General features: G+C 54.1%; 2 protein-coding genes across 4 annotated transcripts; one reads left to right on the top strand and one right to left on the bottom strand.

Moving 5' to 3' along the window:
* The first annotated feature begins 3306 nt into the window (after window positions 1-3306).
* Window positions 3307-14491, top strand: Pgap3 (post-GPI attachment to proteins phospholipase 3). Of its 3 annotated transcripts, none has more exons than XM_050157176.1 (8): window positions 3309-3561; window positions 4829-4926; window positions 5828-5980; window positions 11428-11490; window positions 12005-12066; window positions 12325-12461; window positions 12643-12847; window positions 13011-14491. In XM_050157176.1, the coding sequence occupies exons 1-8, from the start codon at window positions 3381-3383 to the stop codon at window positions 13072-13074; spliced, it is 963 nt and encodes a 320-aa protein (XP_050013133.1). In that variant the 5' UTR covers window positions 3309-3380; the 3' UTR covers window positions 13075-14491. The 3 variants fall into 3 exon arrangements, with proteins under 3 accessions (XP_050013136.1, XP_050013133.1, XP_050013134.1); XM_050157177.1 differs by lacking the exon at window positions 3309-3561 and adding an exon at window positions 3838-4142; XM_050157179.1 differs by lacking the exon at window positions 5828-5980 and having other exon boundaries at window positions 3307-3561.
* A 756-nt stretch (window positions 14492-15247) lies between these two features.
* Window positions 15248-17281, bottom strand: Pnmt (phenylethanolamine N-methyltransferase). The gene is made up of 3 exons (XM_050157193.1): window positions 16609-17281; window positions 15813-16020; window positions 15248-15720 (listed from the first exon to the last, which is right to left on the bottom strand). The coding sequence occupies exons 1-3, from the start codon at window positions 16811-16813 to the stop codon at window positions 15276-15278; spliced, it is 858 nt and encodes a 285-aa protein (XP_050013150.1). The 5' UTR covers window positions 16814-17281; the 3' UTR covers window positions 15248-15275.
* Window positions 17282-17891: the final 610 nt, after the last annotated feature.

Here is a 17891-nt window from a genome sequence, read left to right as displayed (position 1 = left end):
AGCATAAACAAATGCAGCACATCTTAAACTAATATCCCCAGGATTGTGTGTGTGTGTGGTGAGGGTACCAGTACACCACAGCATGTGCCTTGAGGTTAGAGAGCAATTCATGGGAGCTGATTCTCTCCTTCCACCAAGTAGATTCCAGCAATGGAAGTCAAGCATCAGGCTTGGTGGCAAGAGTCCTCACCCACTGAACTATCTTGCTGGCCCTGCCTTTGCTTTTTAAATCTCCGTTTCTAACTTTCATGTGGGCAACCAGTCCTTGTAACCTCTGAGCTAGCTCTCCAGACCCATCTTTGTTTTTTGAGACAAAGTCTTGTTTAGTTCAGGGTTGCCTAGAACTCATGATTTTCCTGCCTCCACCTCCCAAGTGCTGAAATTATAGGCATTGGTCACTGCATGGACTAAACAATAATATTTTATTAAATATATATATAACAATATTTCAATTATTAAGAGCAATTCAACTATGTTATTGAATTATAATTAAATGTGGAATTTGCCACATTTTGACGTCTTATATAGAATAAGAACCTAGGAGGCAAGAAATGTAGTTCAGTACTAGAGTGACTGCCTAATAGGCTCTAAATAGCCTCATTAAAAAAAAAAAAAAGATGTTTCATTTAGCCCAGGCTAGCCCTGACCTCTTTATGTATTTGAGGCAGGCCTTGAACTTCTAATCCTTCTATCCCTATCCCCCCATTTTGGAATTGTAGGTGTGTGCTACCATACCTAACCACAAAAAACAAAGGGAAACTAAACGTTTTGTTTTTCCTGGCTGTCCTGGAACTCACTCTGCAGACCAGACATGAGCCACCACTACCGGCTGGAAGCTAAAAGTTTAGTTTACTCAACAGGAGAAGCTTTTCTCTTTCTCTTGTCAGGATTTCATCTTCTTTCATCCTAATGCCCCATCTTCACCTGGGAACGTTGCAAAAGATACATTCCCAGAATAATAAAGACCAAATAAAAAATACATCGTTAAAGGTCTGGCTGTCAGATCCAAAGTCAAATTAGAATTTGATTGTGTTCTCCATCAGCTACTGGGGACTACAATGCCTGCTTTTTCATTTTGTTTTTGCTTGTTGGATTTTTTTTTATTTTGTTGCGTTTTAGAGGGTGTGTGCATGCGTGTTTGTCTTTGTGGTTTTTTTATTTGTTTTCTCTCGAGGTAACCCTGGCTAGCCTGGAACTCATAGAGATCCACCTGCCTCTACCCTTTGAGCGCTGGGATTTAAGGCGTGCGTGACCACATCTGGCTTGTTTTCTCATTTCAATTTCCCTAAGTGAACTAAGGTGGCACATGCCTATACTCCCAGCATTTAGGAGTCAGAGGCAGGAGGATTCCAATTTGGAAGCCACCCTGGGCTATGCATTGAGATTTTATGTCCCACAAAAAGTAGTAATCTCCCCATCCCTATCAACTGGATGGTCAACTTCAAGGACATTATTTATGTGACATTTAAATGGAAGAAGTGTCTTTCACAGAGCATACAGGATGAATGATGCATTCCCGAGCTGTTTTCTGGGTGAATGAAAGTAATCCAATGATACTTCTTGCGAATTCCATGCCTCATCTTCATCAACTTTAAATCCTACTCTCCAACCTCAGCTCCCTTTCCAGGGTATAAGGGAAAGACCATGAAGGAAAAGAATGGGAGGCGGCGGCAGCATTTGGTTACATGACTTCAAAACTGCAGTGAGACTTGGGTGCTGTTGGTTGGGCAGTGATGGGGGTCATGGAAGCACGCATCCAATTCCCAAGTGTTTGTATCAGGGTATGTGCACACAAGGGCGGTGCCCTCAGAGGCCAGAAAAGTCATCAGATCCCCTGGAGCTGGAGTTACAAATGGTGTGAGCTGGCACCTGTGGATGCTGGGACCTGAGCTCCCGTCCTCTGCGAGAGCAGTCCTCATTGTTAACTTCTGAGCCATCATTTATTGTTGTTCTTGCTGTGTATATGTGTGTGCACAGTGTATGTGCGCTCAGGTGTGCGCACTACAGCACACACGTGGACATCAGAGGACAACTTTGTGGAGCTGGCTCTCTGCTCCCACTGTTAGGCGAGTTCTGAGGATCCCACCCAGGTTACCAAGATTGTGACTCAAATACTTTCACTTACTGAGCCAGCCACTTGACTGGCTCATCCAGACACGTTTAAGTTGTTCATTCACTAAAAAAAAATAGGAAAAGGTTCTCCAGGTGTCTCACATGAAGCCAAAGTCCTACTTTAGTGCCACAAAGGTGAACAGGGCAGGAAAGGGATCCGTGCCTTACAGGAAAAACATGACACTGCGTATTAGCCCTGATCATATTAATGATCACTCTCAGCAGGTGGCCTTCAATTGATAACAGAAAAACAAGCAAAAGCAAAAGGACCAATGACATGATATAAACCAGAAAAGGGCAGGAGGCTCCAGAGATATGGACCTTTGAAGTGGAGCTGGAGCAATGGAGTGGAGACCAGCAGGCCAGGTCCTGCAGGGTTGAGGAGTTAGCAAAGAATTTTAAGAAAGAAAGTGATGGGTCTATTTTGAATTTTAGAAAATGGAGCTGTGATTAGTCTTTTTGAGGGTTTTGTTTTGCTTTTGTCAGCTTGACATAAGTTAGGGTCATCTGGGAAAAGGGAACCTCAGTTGAGAAAATAAATGCCTCCATCAGATTTTGGCCTGCAGTTAAGCCCATGAGGGACACTCTCTTGATCATTAGCTGATATGGGAGGAGCCATGCCACTGTGGGCGGTGCCAACCTTGGTCAAGTGGTACCGGGTGCTCTATAAGCAAACCAGAAAGCAGCACTCCTTCGTGGCCTCCACTTCAGTTCTTACCTCTCGGTTCCCGCCTGGCTTCCCTTAATGATGGGCTGTGACGGGGTTCTGTAGGACAAGCCCTTTCCTTCCCAAGTTGTTTTTAGTCATGGTCTTTATCACAGTAATAGGAATGCCTACTGAAGGGGACCAAAGTAGGGTCAGGGACGCCTATTAAAGAAGTTCTGCAGCTACTTTAACGGTAGTTTCTTTAATCAAGATGATGGCACAAGAAATGGAGGTGGAGACGCCAGAACATTTGAAAACTGGAATCTAAGAGGGCTGGTGACAGAAGGGACCCGCTTGAAACAAAGAGACCGTGGAGACAGAAGTGAGAAAAATAACTAATTTGCTCCCAAATACACACTACCCCTTCCCCCTCGAATGCAGCGAAGAGTAGACCGCAGGTTAGAGGCGGGGATCCCCGCCCACTGAAATCCGGGAATTTTCATTTAAAGTGGGCGGTCGTCAACTAAGGGTGCAACGGTGAACAAGGTACTTCCGGTTGTTACGGAAGTGGGGCTTCGCACACTCCCAAGCTCCTCCCTCGGTGGCCCGGCAGAGTGACAGGATGGCCGAGCAAACGGCGCGGCTGCTGCTGCTAACTGCGGCAGTGGGGCTTGCGTGGGGCTCCCAGGGCGATCGCGAGCCGGTATACCGCGACTGCGTGCTCCAGTGCGAGGAACGGAACTGTTCGGGGGACGCACTGAAGCACTTCCGCTCCCTCCAGCCAATCTACATGAGCCTAGCTGGTAAGCCCCACCCTCGACGGGTAAGCCCCGCCCATTGACTTTAGCCCCGCCTATTGTACCCTACTCTGAAATCTCAAAACCTCAGTTTCCCCATGGGTTCTCTCACGAATATTAAGGTGTGGAACCTCCAGAGGGAGAGAGAGAGAGAGAGAGTGTGTGAGTGAGTGAGTGAGTGAGTGAGTGAGTGAGTGAGTGAGTGAGTGAGGGAGGGGGAGGGTGTGAATGGGGGACTCTTTTCACCCTGTCCTAGCTTCCCAGAGGCTTCTTTATATTTATTCAAACCACTACTTGTTAAACGTGGCATGCAAGACCTGAAATAACACAGGCTGCCGACCAGGAGCCTGCCCTTCCGGGTTTATAGCCTCTCCTTCCCCGAAGGCGGTGAATAGGATCCTTCACAAAGACACAGTGGTTTGAACCCTAATAGACCCGTACATTAGGCACTATATGCAATTGGAACAGGAAGGAATGGAGTCCGCTTCAAGGGGTGGAGGCAGGGATCACCGTGAAACAATTTAAAGAGGAGAGAATGGATGTGAACCAACATATTGGGCACCCACATTTGACAGGCGTCCCGGCAGGTCAGTTGACTTTCGCCACAACCCATTCAGATAGTGCCCCGATCTATTTTACCGGTGGGAACACTCAGACAGATTAAGTCCCTTGTCCAGGGTCACACCGTCCATAAAGTGGTAAAGCAGAATTTCCAGTTCTGACCTGTTTGACCAACAGCTCATCTTCACTGCTACCCTTTCCATTCCAGAAAGAGGGAACAGAGAGCTTGGAGGCCCTGAGCAGATCTGGGTACACGAGGCAGCTTGCTTTACTCAGAGAGCAGCGAGCCTAGTGTACAGAGTTGTGGCAATAGGGGAGTCAAGGCAGCTTGGAACCTGAGGAGTCCAGGGTGAAGGGTCTGAGCTGTATTTTCACAGGAGGTGGGAAGGCACCAGGGGCTCCTCCCTGGATTCAGAATGGAGAAGTATAAACCCAGGTCCCCATAGAGGGGTCTGTCCAATGCCAAGAGCTCCATCTTGGGTAAAGGGGGAAGAAACTATTTGCTTTGCTACCACTGCTAAAATTCTCCGCCCCCTCCTTCTTGTGTCTACACTGCCCTTTCTTCTCTGTCCAAATGGGAAGTAAGATTTTGGGGATTTCCTCTGGCTCTCTCCAGCCTTCAGGTCCTCTTGGCCTCCATCCATGTGTGGGCTGCACCAGGCTGCCTATGCCTCCCTAAGCTATGACAGCGCTGGCTTTCTGTCTGTTTCAGGCTGGACGTGTCGAGATGACTGCAAGTATGAGTGCATGTGGTTCACTGTTGGCCTCTATCTTCAGGAGGGTCACAGAGTGCCCCAATTCCATGGCAAGGTGAGTTAGAGAGGCTGGAAAGGTACGTAGCGATGGCCTTCAGCCCCCAAGTGGCCCCTGCTGTCTCAGCAGTCTGAGGTGGGGAGTCACAGGGAGGGAGGGATGGACAGGTACTCGTGCCCAGAAGGCTCTTGCTTTTCCCAGTGGTGCCTGCCAGTGTGCCCTGCTCCTGAATTTGGGGTCATAATGCCAGTGTCTCAAGTCAAGTGTGATGGCTCATACCTTTAATACCAGAACTTGGGAGGCAGAGGCAGATGGATCTCTAGAGTTTGAGGCCCGCCTGGTCTATGTAGACTGCCAAAGCTACATATAGGGTCATAGTTAGATCCTCTCTCCAAAACAACAAACACACAAACGAGAAGATCTCTGTCCCCTCACAGTAGTGCTGAGCTTCTCGTGGCTGACTGGAATAGCCCCTGACCCCAACTAAGGTGTTTTTCCCATAGCGTCTCCAATAGGAGTCGAGATCATCAGAAATACCCCTTAGATTGGCCAGCTTCTCGGTGCCTTTTGACCCAGTGTTATCTCGTTTTGGCCCGTGGGCCGGAATTACTCATCGCAGTTTAGCACAAAGCAGTCAGGCACTTGGGGGACAATGCAAAGTAGCCGAGGAGGGTTGGGACCTAGATCTGTATGGTTTCTCCTGGCCTGTCTGCTGTCCCCAGAATCAGGCTCCCAGTGCAGTGCCAGGATAAGAGTCCAGTCTTAGCCAGGGACTTCTGCAGAGATTCTCCTTGACTGGAGAGAATGTAAGGCTTTGGAACCAGCTGGAGAGCCGGTGATGAGCTGTCAGGGAAAGGCTGGCTGGGCCAGCGAGAAGCTGCCTCCCCTCCCCTCCCCTCAGGCCAGCGAGAAGCTGCTTCCCCTCCCCTCAGGCCTCCTCCCTATGCTCCTTTTGCAGTGGCCCTTCTCCCGGTTCCTGTTCATCCAAGAGCCAGCTTCTGCTGTGGCCTCGCTGCTCAATGGCCTAGCCAGCCTGGTGATGCTGTGCCGCTACCGCGCCTCTGTGCCAGCCTCCTCCCCCATGTACCATACCTGCATGGCCTTCGCTTGGGTAGGTAGCCTGGCAGGACTCTGCACACCCTATTTTGAGCTGAGGATCCCTTCCATCCCCACTGATGGGCTTCTAGAGACGAGCATCTCTCTTTTACAGGGCTAATGTGTGTGGTAGTCAGGCACAGTGGATATGGAAGGTGCTACACCTTCGTTGTTACCAGGCCAGTCTTCTTGGGAAGGAGGGAGGTCTCACATTTTTGCCCTAAGTGAGGAAACTACAAAAAGATTCAATTGGGCGGTTTACTAACACGGATGGGAAGTGAATCATAGGGATCATGCTAGAACTTCTGGTCTTTTCAAGACCGCTCTGGAAGATTGATGTGTCTTTTGTTCTGGCCCAGGCATCTTATCAGTGCTCAGCCTGCTCCTGGTTTCTCCTTGGAGAACCCAGGTGGGTCCACCTGAATAGGAAAAAGTTCTCAGCCTCATCAGTGTGGCTGGTCTGAGGAACTAGAATCCAGGGCCTGGGATCACTGGAGAAATGTGGACCTGGGTACAGAGAAGCACTGGGTGACAGTAAGAAGGTGCAATGAGTATCTGGGGGGCAGAGCTTCTCTGATGGGCCTGAGGGGAAAGAAATCCTCACCCACCCACCTTCCTGCCGTAGGAGCCTCCATTTGTGCCCACTGGACACCTGTTGCATGCTAAGCACTTACTGGGTGCTGGAGGTCCCAAACATGTAAACACACACAGGTCCTTGCCCTCTTGTACTGGTCTCACATCACACGATCGAAGTCAAAGTCCAGCCTCGAAGAAACACAGAAGAGGGGAGGAGCTTTAGGGCGTGTGGTGGGGCTGGGCCCCCACAGGGCAACAAGGGAAGGCTTCCCAGGATATGAGACAGATGCGAGGATTGGAGGTGTCTGCATAAACATGAGGAGAGCAGGGGAGTCTTCTAGACAGAGGACAGAAAGAGTAAAGACAGCAAAGGGTCAGGGGCAGCTGCAGGCTAGAAAAGCCAAGAGTCCCAGGGCAGGACAAGGAGAGAAGGTGGCTCCTGGATTTGGTGGCTGGAAGACTCTGCCCACAGCTGATAATAGCACAGGTGTGCTGAGATGCACAGGCTGAGTTGGACACGGGAGGGGATGGACAAGGAAGGAGGAGGTAGATCCATGGTAATCGTAACTACTAAGGGCTATGGAACAACAGCGAAAGAAAGGGAGAGAAGGGACGGAAGAGTTTGGGACAGTTGGGCAGAGTGACCGTGCCTCTAATCCCAGAAGCAGAAGGACTTTGAGTTCAATGTCACCATAGGCTGCATATTTGAGACCCTATCTTATTTTTGTTTTCTTGCAAGACATAGTGGTCTTTAGTCCTAGCACTCAGGAGGCAGAGGCAGGTGAATCTCTTGAGTTTGAGGACAGCCTGGTCTACAGAGTGAGTTCCAGGACAGCCAGGGCTACATAGAGAAACCCTGTCTTGAAAAACAAAGCAGTTTTTTCCAAATTGAAGTTACAGCATGAGTCCAAGGCTAGCCTGGGCTACGTAGTCAGCTCTGGGACAGCGAGCGCTGTGGAGGAAAGCCTTGTGCTTGTGGTGCTGGGCTTGTCCCCAGCATTTGACCAGCATTTCCTCATGGGATCCTTGTCATATACCTGTGCTCTCTGAGTAAGACTCAGGCACACAGGGCTTGGCCTCAGATAACAGCTAAGAAGTCAGCAAGTAGAGAAGACAGGGCTAGCTTCTGGCACTGCACTGCTGGGCGGCAGGGTCTGAGTGCTCGCTGGAATAAACATACGTCCTCCGATAGGGGACAGATGCCAAGGTTGTGGGGACCCCTTCTTGCCTTTATGGGGTCTCCAGGGACACAGGGTCTGCTCTGGTCAGATGGTTTAGATTTTGCTTTGCTGAGATATGGTCTCACTGTATAGCCCAGGATGGCTGTCAGTGTTCGCCCTCCCCGTGAGCGGCTGGGCGTTGCTGTGGTAGGCAGGCACCGCTGCACTTATTCTGGTCTGGATTTCACACTTGCCACTGCGCCTTGTGTTTCTCCCCAGAGGGCGTGGCGGCGGACTTTGTCCTGGGCCGGGGCTTCTGGAACAAGTGTGGCCCTCATTTGTGCTGGGGTGTGGATAGCAGGGCCCCTTGCTAGCTCCAGTTCTGTCGTGGGCCAGGGGTGTCTATTCTCCGATAACCCTGGCCCTCAGTGGAGTCCCTGAAACTTCAGCACGGGAAGGCATCCCCTGCCTTGCTATTTTGACCCAGGTGCAGCCTGGGCAGGTACCTGGAAGGGCTGGGGAACCCGCCCGAGTTGTGTATGTTGTAGCCCTTTGACTTCCTGGAGTGGGAGGCCTGGCGCTCTGCCAAAGCTAGGAGACCGAACCAATTTCCCACACCTTTGTCCAGCAGAAAGATCCTCACATGTAGAGGGAGACGAAACGGCAGGGGCTGATTTTAACATCTCTGTTGAGAAAGCGACAGGAGTTAGGCTGGAGCTGCACAGAAGGGTGGCCAGAGCTCAGGAGGGACTTCCCAGCTGTGACAAAGGCCTTGAAGCAGACAACGTTCAGAAATGAAAAAAAAATTAAATATTTATTTGTTTGTTTGTGTGCATGCAGTGCACGCACTACGGCTTGGTGTGGAGGTCAGACAGTAACTCAGGAGAACTGATACGCTCCTACTGCATAGGTCCTGGGATTTGAACTCGGGTCATCAAGCTTGGCACAGGTGCCTTCATCTAAACCATCTCTCCAGCCCAGGAATCCTTCTTTGATGATGGGAAAGAGGAGCCCCGCCTCCCCTCAGAGTGAACCCGAGGCAGTTTTGTCCTTCTCGACTGTGGCCCTGGGGAGGGGACAGGGTGGCAGCAGACATCATATTTAACATTCTGCCTCCCCCACTTCTGAGACACCAAGCTATTTAAAGATCCACTTGTCCCCACCGTGATGGTGTCAATGACAGCTCCGAGCACTGGGGCTTAACACCGGGGTCAAATTCCTGACAGATCTGGCTCTCTGGCATCCAACCAGTGTCATGGCTGATATTTTTGTCTGTTTTTGTATTTGCCAGCAGACTTGAAACAGCCTCCTGTCCCCCTCCCGCAGCCTTCCTGTCCCTTCATTCCTGCCACTACTGACACCCTGGCCCTCCCATCCTCAGTGTTTACACGAAATTCTCACCTACCCTGGCTGGTCCTGCCCACCACACTGCAACCAAGGAGTGCAGAGCAGTTGTGCACGGGGCCTGCCCATCCCCTCCCTGCCCATCTGTCCTTCTACTCCTGTCTGACCACAAGCTCTGAAGAGAAACGGCACCTGCCAGGACCGCACTCACGGGACGGTGGCTTGGGAACACAAAGAGGGACTTTTCCCATAGCTCCATTTGACCTTGAACTTGGTGGCTCTTGAGGAAAGAGAAGTTGGAGGTCAAATGAAGGGAAGTAGTGGGGTGAGCCTGGGGGACCTGATGAGGGAAATCAAGGTTCATAGAACACCTGTGTACCAAGCAGTGGCAGTAAAAACTATGTGTGGTGGGAAACAGAGAGTTTGCACAGGGACACCCAGGAAATGCTGCTGAGACCAGAGCTTAAAGCCTCTCTGTTTGCCCCCTGTGTTCTTCATGACACTGCCTTGAATCTTGAGTCTAAGGAAAGGATCCGAAAGACCCCACCCTTCATGGGACACTCCTTAAGAGAGGGATGTCCCCAGGGTGCAGAGTCCAGGCTTCAAATAGGGCTCAGTAAGTTGATGGCCCCTGGGAGGCAAGGGATGAAGAACCCAGCCGCCCCCACCTGCGTGTGGGGCTAAGGCCTAGCCCAGTGCACCTCCACCCTCTTCTTCCAGTGTTCCAACTGCCACTTAGATCAACCCTCTTGTCACCTCCCCCTTCCTGCTGTGGGTGACAAGAAGGCCTGGCTGGCTGCCAGCGCCTGTTGCCTTCCCCTCCTCCCTAAGATGTCCCTGCACCTGGTGTGCTGGGCCTTGTGATGGCCTGGGTCCTGTCTCCAGCCCGGGGTCCTTCCTTTCCACACACTGACCCAGCTCACCACAGGCCTTGTGAAAGAGGACATGAGGGCCATTCAGACCATTCCCCACTTGAGGAGCGGGGCCTTATATGTGCTCTGAACTTTGAGGGTCACAGCCTGTGTCCCAAGTCAGGTTTGGCCACTCATCCTTCATAAGCCAACCTCAAAAGCCAGATGAGTAGTGGAAAACAGAAAAAGGAGATCTTTTCTGTGTGACCACGTTGGTAAGTCCATTTATTAAGGATGAGTGACCGAACCTGGTTTGGGACCCAGGTGCCCACGGTAAAACTGCCTCCCAAGTCTGAGGAAAGGGCCAGCAGAGGAGGCCTACCCACCATGAGGCATACCTCAGAGCCTTGTCAAGGCTGCAGAGAACATTCCTCAGGTAGCCCTCTGTAAGTAGAAGGCATTGTGTGGGACTGGCTGGAGAGAGAGCCAAGCTTCGCAGTGGGCGGGGGCAGAGGGCTCCCAGGCCAGAGCCCAGCAGCAGGAGTACCTGCCTGCCTGACTCCACCCTGCCCTCAACTCCTAGTAGCATGTGCCCCTCCTTGCGGGACCCTACAGGCTGGCTTCCTGGCCTGCTCCTGTGGCCCCTGACTGACCATTTGTTATGGTCCCCAAGTGGGCAGCTCCTCCAGGCCTGTCTGGCAGTCATCTCTATCCACCTTCCGGGTATGGCAGCCCAAGCCCTACTTTTCCCTTTGTGACTAGGGGCCACAGATTTCTGCCTCCGCCATAGCCGGCCCTTCTCCCCGTAACCTGGGCCTCTGCTATGGACTTAGGCCTCGAAGAAAGTGCCAGCCGCGACTCCCACAGGATGGTGTGTGTGCAAGTCCCAGGCTCTGCTGTTCCAGGAAGAGGGCCCCCAGCATTCCCCTGGGCCATTCCACTGCAGCCTCCTCAGCCCTGCCCCTTCTCCTCCCAACCCTCCGGAGCAGCGACTGGCCCAGCGGGTTAGGCTGGCCCAGCCAGGAGGAAGCTGGGCTAAGTTGGCCACAGTCTTCCTCAGAGGCTGGCTCCAGTGGGACCTGCTTCCTCTCCCTCCCAGGATTGCTGCTGCTCCAGACACACCCCAAGCTAGCTCAAACCCCCCACCCACCCACCCACCCACCTCATTCCCGCCCCCAGAAGCTGAGGTCACAGGCTCCCCTGGGCTGGGGTGGGGTTGTCATCACCTGGCAGTGGGGGAGGAGGCAGGGCCCTGGGGGCTGTTGTCTTAGAGATTGGGTAATTTGGGAACTCGACTCTGCCAGGACTGGTTGCTGAGCCAGGCTAGAACCTGTGGACTGCAGCTCCTTTGGCCTGGGGGGTTTGGGTGGCAGTTTACAGTTTCTGGGAAATCCTGTGGGGACCGGCTGGGCGGGAGTGAGGCCTGGGTTTGTTCAGAGGGCTTGAGGCACAGGATGTACTCTTTCCCCCAGCAGAGCCCCACAGGTCTCCTCCACCTTGGGCAGCATGCTGACTGACCTCTCCTTCCTCAGGTGTCCCTCAATGCTTGGTTCTGGTCCACGGTCTTCCATACCAGGGACACTGACCTCACAGAGGTGAGCTCCTCCCAGCCCCTGCATGGTACAGTTCCAGGGGAGCCCAGGAGAGGGCAGAGCAGGCTCCGTAGAGTGAAGACAGCTCCATTTGCAGAGCCTGCTAGCCCAGGGCAGCCCGTGGAGTCTTACCTGGATCATGCCAGGAGAGTTTTGTTATTGATTTCCTGATCTCTAAGGCCACTGAGCCTGGGAGAGATGAAATTGTTTTCCCTGGGTCACCCAGCTAATGTGATCAGGACTGGAGTTCATGTCTATCACACCCCAGTTCCATAGTGTGCCTTCATAGTGAGGCCCTTCTCAAAGCCATGAATGTCTCACTGCTGGACCATGTAGAACGTTTTATAATGTGGACACAGAGAAGCAGCCATAGGCAGAGGGGATGCAAGACGGGGCTCCTGCAGATTGCAAGCCTAGACCCTGTCCCTCACTGCCTCATCCCTGTGGCTCTTCTGTGGGCCTGCCTGTGCTATGTTCTGCTCCCTCACCTGGCACTCCTGGCTCTCCCTACCCACAGAAGATGGACTACTTCTGCGCCTCGGCTGTCATCCTGTACTCTGTTTACCTGTGCTGTGTCAGGTGAGCCCTGGGGGCTGTGGGCAGAGAGGGAACTGTCCAGAGCTTCTTCCTTGGCCTTCTCACATTTCTGCAAGGCTGTCTTGGGTGGGGGTGCCAGGGACAGAAGGGATCTGGCTACTCCTTGTGGCCCTTGGTTTCTGGGAAACCGTTGGTTCGCTGGGGGCAGGGAAGGACAGTGGGCGAGGGGGTGGCTGAAAGATCACGGCTCTGGGGATAGCCAGCCAGGCACTGTCTGAGCTGCTCTGGGTGGTGGGACAGGACCGTGGGACTGCAGCACCCGTCAGTGGCCAGCGCCTTCGGCGTCCTGCTGCTGCTGCTCCTATCAGCGCACATCTCTTACCTGAGCCTCGTCCGCTTCGATTACGGCTACAACATGATGGCCAATGTGGCCATAGGTGAGGCCCCTTGCAGAGCTGTGGGTGGGCAGGAGGTGGCTTCTTGGGGGATGTTCTGGAGAGACTCTTGAGGGCAGGGAGGAGTTGAGATGGGAGGCTGGTGGTGGGTGGAGTCGGGGCGAGGCAGCTAGAGTCAAAGAGGACGGCCAGTGAGTGGACCTCTTGTGTCCCTGGCCCCCAGGCCTCGTGAACCTGGCCTGGTGGCTGGCCTGGTGCCTACGGAACCGCCGGCGCCTGCCGCACACGCGCAGGTGTGTGGTGGTGGTGCTGCTGCTGCAGGCGCTGTCCCTGCTGGAGCTGCTCGACTTCCCGCCCCTCTTCTGGGTCCTGGACGCCCACGCCATCTGGCACATCAGCACGATCCCTCTCCACATCCTCTTTTTCAGGTGAGTGCCACCCCCTGCCTCGGGGTTTCCTCCTCTGCACCCTAGGGCAGACTGGGGCTCCCTGTGCCCACTCGGCCTTCCCACTTGCCTCCTGTCACTCCACTGTCTGGGGGGTTCGCAGAGCTGGGTGACTGCCTCAGTGGGGTCATCTCCACACCCACAGGTTTCTGGAAGATGACAGCCTGTACCTGCTGAAGGAATCTGAAGCCAAGTTCAAGCTAGACTAAAGATGCTCGAAAGGGACACACCTGCCTCGCTCCTGCTTCTCCTCCTTCTCCCCCTTGAGATGACTGTTTTCTCCTTTTAGCTTCTTGAACTTGAACATGTGGGGCATGGGCTTGGAATCATAGAGCCACCTGCCCCTTGCTGGCTTTCACAGCCAGGGCCTCCTCGCGTCTGGGACAGGAAGTAGGCAGCCCAGCTGTGCCTGGGGCTGAACTGGGAACAGGTGTTGAGGTCTCCAGAGAGAAGTGCTGCTTCTGTCTCTTCAGCCCACTCCCTTCTCCACATCGCTCACCCTGATAGTACCACCCCACGTAGGGCCACTTACCCCTAAGTGCCACGCCCACAGGCCTTTGGGGTACATTGGGGTCTCTTTTTGTCAAGGAGCCACTAGGTGGCACTGGAGGCCTGCTCTTCGGCTGCCCAGGTTTCTTCGTGGGTCTGCGGAACTGAGCTGCAGGGGCTGGTACCAAGGAGGGGCTCTCACCCTGTCCCTTGAACCAGCCACCCTTTCCTTCAGAGCCAAGACCCCCGGGGACTCAGGATTAGAACCCTGGCTTCCATTCTGGTTGGGAGTGGGCACATTCACACATAAAGGGATGTGGACCAAGCTAGGCGCAGAGATAGTCAAGGAGCTGAGTTTGGCAGCCCTGGGGCATCGTGGGCCTGTGTAGAGAGTGGCTGTGTGCTCAGGAGGCAGGTGGGCGAGGGTGGGCTTGGGAAGGTGTGTCTGAGATGAACATGAATGTGCTACACTCGTAGGAGGCGGGAGTGGAATGGGGGAACCAAGCCATCACCAGCAGCCATTTGAGTCCAAGTCTCCCCAAGACCCCAAGTCCTGCCAGCTGCTAGTATGTGCACATGACCTGTGGGGTGCAGTGCATGTGGATGCCACCCAGGACCCCTTTGCCCTCCACTTCCACTCCAAATCACAGCTCCCACCCCCCCGCTGCATGTCTTGAGAACACCCTGCAGAACTAGCCCCTGGAGGGCAGAGCGAGGAAGGGACAAAGTGTGCCCCCCTGGCTCCTCTCTCCCTTGGCATGGTGTGCCTCCCACTCCAGTTCCCTGCTGGAGCCCCTGGTCACAGCCTGAACTTTGGGGGCATCAGGCAAAGGGGAAAGAGGGTGTGGAGCTTGTGTTTGTATGGGGTCTCTGCCCTCCATAGGGGAGCTTGCTCTCCCAGGGTAAGCCCAGGGCCAGCAGGGCCCATACAGCCTGCATCCTGAACCAGTCCATCAGGAAGGCAGTCTGTGACTGGGCCCCGGCCTCTATCCCCTGCCCTCTCATTCTGGGGAGGGTCGCTGAGCCTGGGATCCAGCTCAGGTACTCAGACAGTCTTATCAGGATTTTTTGATACTAAGAACAATTTTAAGGCCATAAAAAAAAAAGACAATAAAGGACGTGTGTAATAAGCCAATTTCTGGCCTCACCCTGGTTCTGCTCCTCTGTGTATAAAGTCGGCGGGAGAGAAGGAGACATTGGTGGCCAGTGAATATCTCTACCTGGGTATATGGGAGTGAGGGTGGCATGGGGCCCATACCTGTGTTTGCATGTGCATGCGTACGTGTGTGTGTGTGTGTGTGTGTATGTGTGTGTACGTGCGTGTGTGTGCTGGTGGTGGTGGTGGGGAGCTAGCACCTCTAGCTCTTGACTTCTTGTTTCTCGACCTGTATTTGTGTCTGGACTTTACTGCCCCCCTGCTAACCACGTCATCCGGGTCTCCTGGCTCCCCGGCTGCGGCTCTTCTTACTCAGGCTCTCTAGCTTCACTCTAGGGACAAGCAGGCAGGACCCGCTACTGATGAGGCAGAGTGACTGGCCACTAGAACCACACAAGTGCCTGGCATGCAGCAGGGGCCGCCTGTGCCCTCCTGAACTTGGCCTTCCTGGGGTGGGGGGAATGGGTGGTACAGAAAGAAGCCTTCATGGAGGCTTCCAGGGAAAAAAGAAAAGCTAGGGTTGGATCCTCCTAAGTCTCAGAGGTCTCTGCCTACTCTTGGCTTCTAGGAGCTCCACAAACAGCACTGGCAAGCAGGGCACCATTGCTTTATTAGGTACTACTTCAGGTAATACAGAATTTGGGGACCATTGCTTTATTAGGTACCACTTCAGGTAATACAGAATTTGGGGACCATTGCTTTATTAGGTACCACTTCAGGTAATACAGAATTTGGGAGGCACAGGACACCCGGCATGTAGGGCCCTCACTCCTGCACCCCCGTCTTCTGAGCCCAGGCAAAGAAGACACCCTTGACGTCATCTACACCCGTGCGGAGATGGGCAGGCATGATGTAGGTACGAAGGTCTCGTACCTCATAACCACCAAGGACCAGGGCCTCCCTCACCTCCTCCTCTGACACCGGCACTACAGACAGCCTGGCCTCCCCAGCCAGGTACCATGACTCCTCTAGGGCTCCGATGAGGAGGAGATGACCCCCCGGCCTCAGCAGTGTGGTGATGTGCTGCAGAGCCCGCTGGAAGCTGGCCAGATCTGGGCTCACAGCCTCTAGGCAGAAGGCAGAGACCAGGGCATCCGCAGGCAGGGGTGCCAGGCTTGAAGGACCCAGGGGCTGGGGCTGGTGTACATCAATGGGCAGGACTCGCTTCACCCTCGCTCGGAGCTGGCGTTCCTTCTCCTGCCAGGACTCGCTGTACAGGGGACACAAGGCAGGGCTCAGCCCCTCTGATGCCCTCCACCCCCAACCCACCACACCGCAGGAAGCTTCTAGCCCAGCTCTCACCCCTTGCCCTCGATGAGGCAAGCATGCTGGCTATACACACTCCAGTCGAAGGCTCCGGGTTCCTCCCGAAGCCAGAGTCCCAGCTCCTGCCGGTTGACCTCCAAGAAATCTGTCATGGTGATGTCCTCAAAGTGGGCACAGGCACTGAGTAGCTGGTATATGGTGGGGCCTGACCCAATGTCGATGAGGGCCTGTCCAGACACCTCACCTGGGTGAAGCAGAGAGAAGGGGGGTTCCTGCCTCAGCCATCTTTCCCCTCCCATGCTCTCCTAGCCCTTCTGGGTAGTGTGAGTGCCGGGAACAAGTATGGACGGACACAGAAATCAAGTTCTCCTGGGGCCAGCATGGCTCCTCTGTCTCCGGATCCACCACTCAAAAGCTAGGTTTAGTGAGGATCAAGTCGGAAGATTCTGAGACACCCAACCTTTCTCTCCATAGTCTCCAACCTCTGCCTCAGACTCTATCTCAGTGTCTCTCCTGCACCCCACCCTACCTGTCTCTCAATCCTAAGTGCCTTCCCCTCGAAAGAAAAGGAGTCTAAGTTGCCTAGTCAAGTCTCCGATTCTGTGGCTCAAGCTGTCCTCCAGCCTCAGCTTTCCTGGTAGCTGAGACTGTAGGCGGTCACGACCACGGAGCCTGGCTGACTTGCTTGCTCGCTTTTGATTGCATAAACCTTGTAAGTTTGCTTCTTGGTCCCCATCTAGTGTGCATTCGTGCATTCTTGTTTCCCTCTCCCCCCCCCCTTTTTTTTCCCTCATGACTTCTGCTCTCTCATGCCTCAGTTTCCGGCGCTCACCCGTAGCAAAGGTTTGCGCCATGCAGCGCAGCTTCCAAGGCCCGACGCCATCAGGGCTACTCAGGTCTCCACGAGGAGGAGCGTAGTTGTTGCGGAGGTAGGCGCGGGGCTCGAAGCGCTGGTAAGCCGAGGCGACAGCTGCCCGGCCAGGGTCCGAATCAGAGGCCATCTCTGTAGCGTGGTTCGGATCCGTGCCACCGCTCATGCTTCTGTTAGGGCCGCCTATCCCCTGCTTGCGTCGCCATCCCTTTATCTACCTCTGCCCCCCCACCCCTCTGTTGCAGAGGCGGCGGAAGAGGGATGAGGCGCTCGGGGCCACTACGTCTCTGTCACCCCATCCATCTCTGTTAGTGTCCGGAGAAACAGATACGCGGGGGTGTAGGGGGACCTTCTGGAACATAGATAGCTCCCTCTCCACTCCACCCTCGCTCTGCACCTAACACTCATCAGCCCTTCCAGTGCTGCCCTGAACCCCAACCTCAATTCCGGAACCCCTGCCAGGCATCCCAGCTCCTCTCTGGCCTCCCATAGACACTTTTGCTCAGAATTGCATCCCTTTTCTTTCCCAAGGTTTGGATAGCCCATGTTCCCAGTCCCAGGGTCCTCCTCCAAACCCCCTCCCCTCTCTTGGGGCACCCCTTACAAATCCCCCTTCTTAATAATGCCATCCCTTCTTCCAGGCCTGGATCCCAACTCTATCCTCCAGAAAGGACACTCTGTTCTGGCCTCTGTCTTGGTGGCCCGGGGGAGCCCCTGAACAGGTCTCTCTGCCTTGAGCATCTGATGGCAGCGGAGATAAGAGGTGAGCGGGCTAACGAACAGCAGGGCATCCCCTGCGGGCCTCTGGGGCTGTCCCGTTGCTTATCTGGGGCCCAAGCACAGGATGTTCCTGCCACACCAGGGACACCGGACTCAGGTAAGAACAAAGAGTACTGAGAGCATTCTTGGTACTGCCACCGCCACTAGAGGGGCGCGCGGCGCCGCGCTTTTGACATTCCAAGGATACTGGTCCCTGACACTTCTCCCCAGTCAGCACTCCTGTCTCTACTGAGGAGCTGGCAGGGCTTGGCTCGCAGGTTTTGCTTGGTGCTCCAGGGACCTGGCACACAAGCTTCCACTTTTCCTACTCGTCTGCTCAGAAGGGCACACCACCCTGCCAACAGCATCTTCTGTCTCCCTAAAGAGGAACCCTCTGGATGAGCCCTGCACCCTTCCAGGGTGGGTAGGATACCGGTCTCTGCTAAGGTAGCCCTGGTCTTTCTATCCAGTCCTCCTCTGCGCTC

The sequence above is a fragment of the Alexandromys fortis genome, unplaced genomic scaffold (assembly GCF_014885135.2).
Source record: "Alexandromys fortis isolate MF-2015 unplaced genomic scaffold, M_Fortis_MF-2015_v1.1 scaffold_31, whole genome shotgun sequence".
NCBI classification, from domain to species: domain Eukaryota; kingdom Metazoa; phylum Chordata; class Mammalia; order Rodentia; family Cricetidae; genus Alexandromys; species Alexandromys fortis.
The sequence above is the reverse complement of the archived record's forward strand: the minus strand, read 5'-3'. Positions and strand labels throughout refer to the sequence as shown.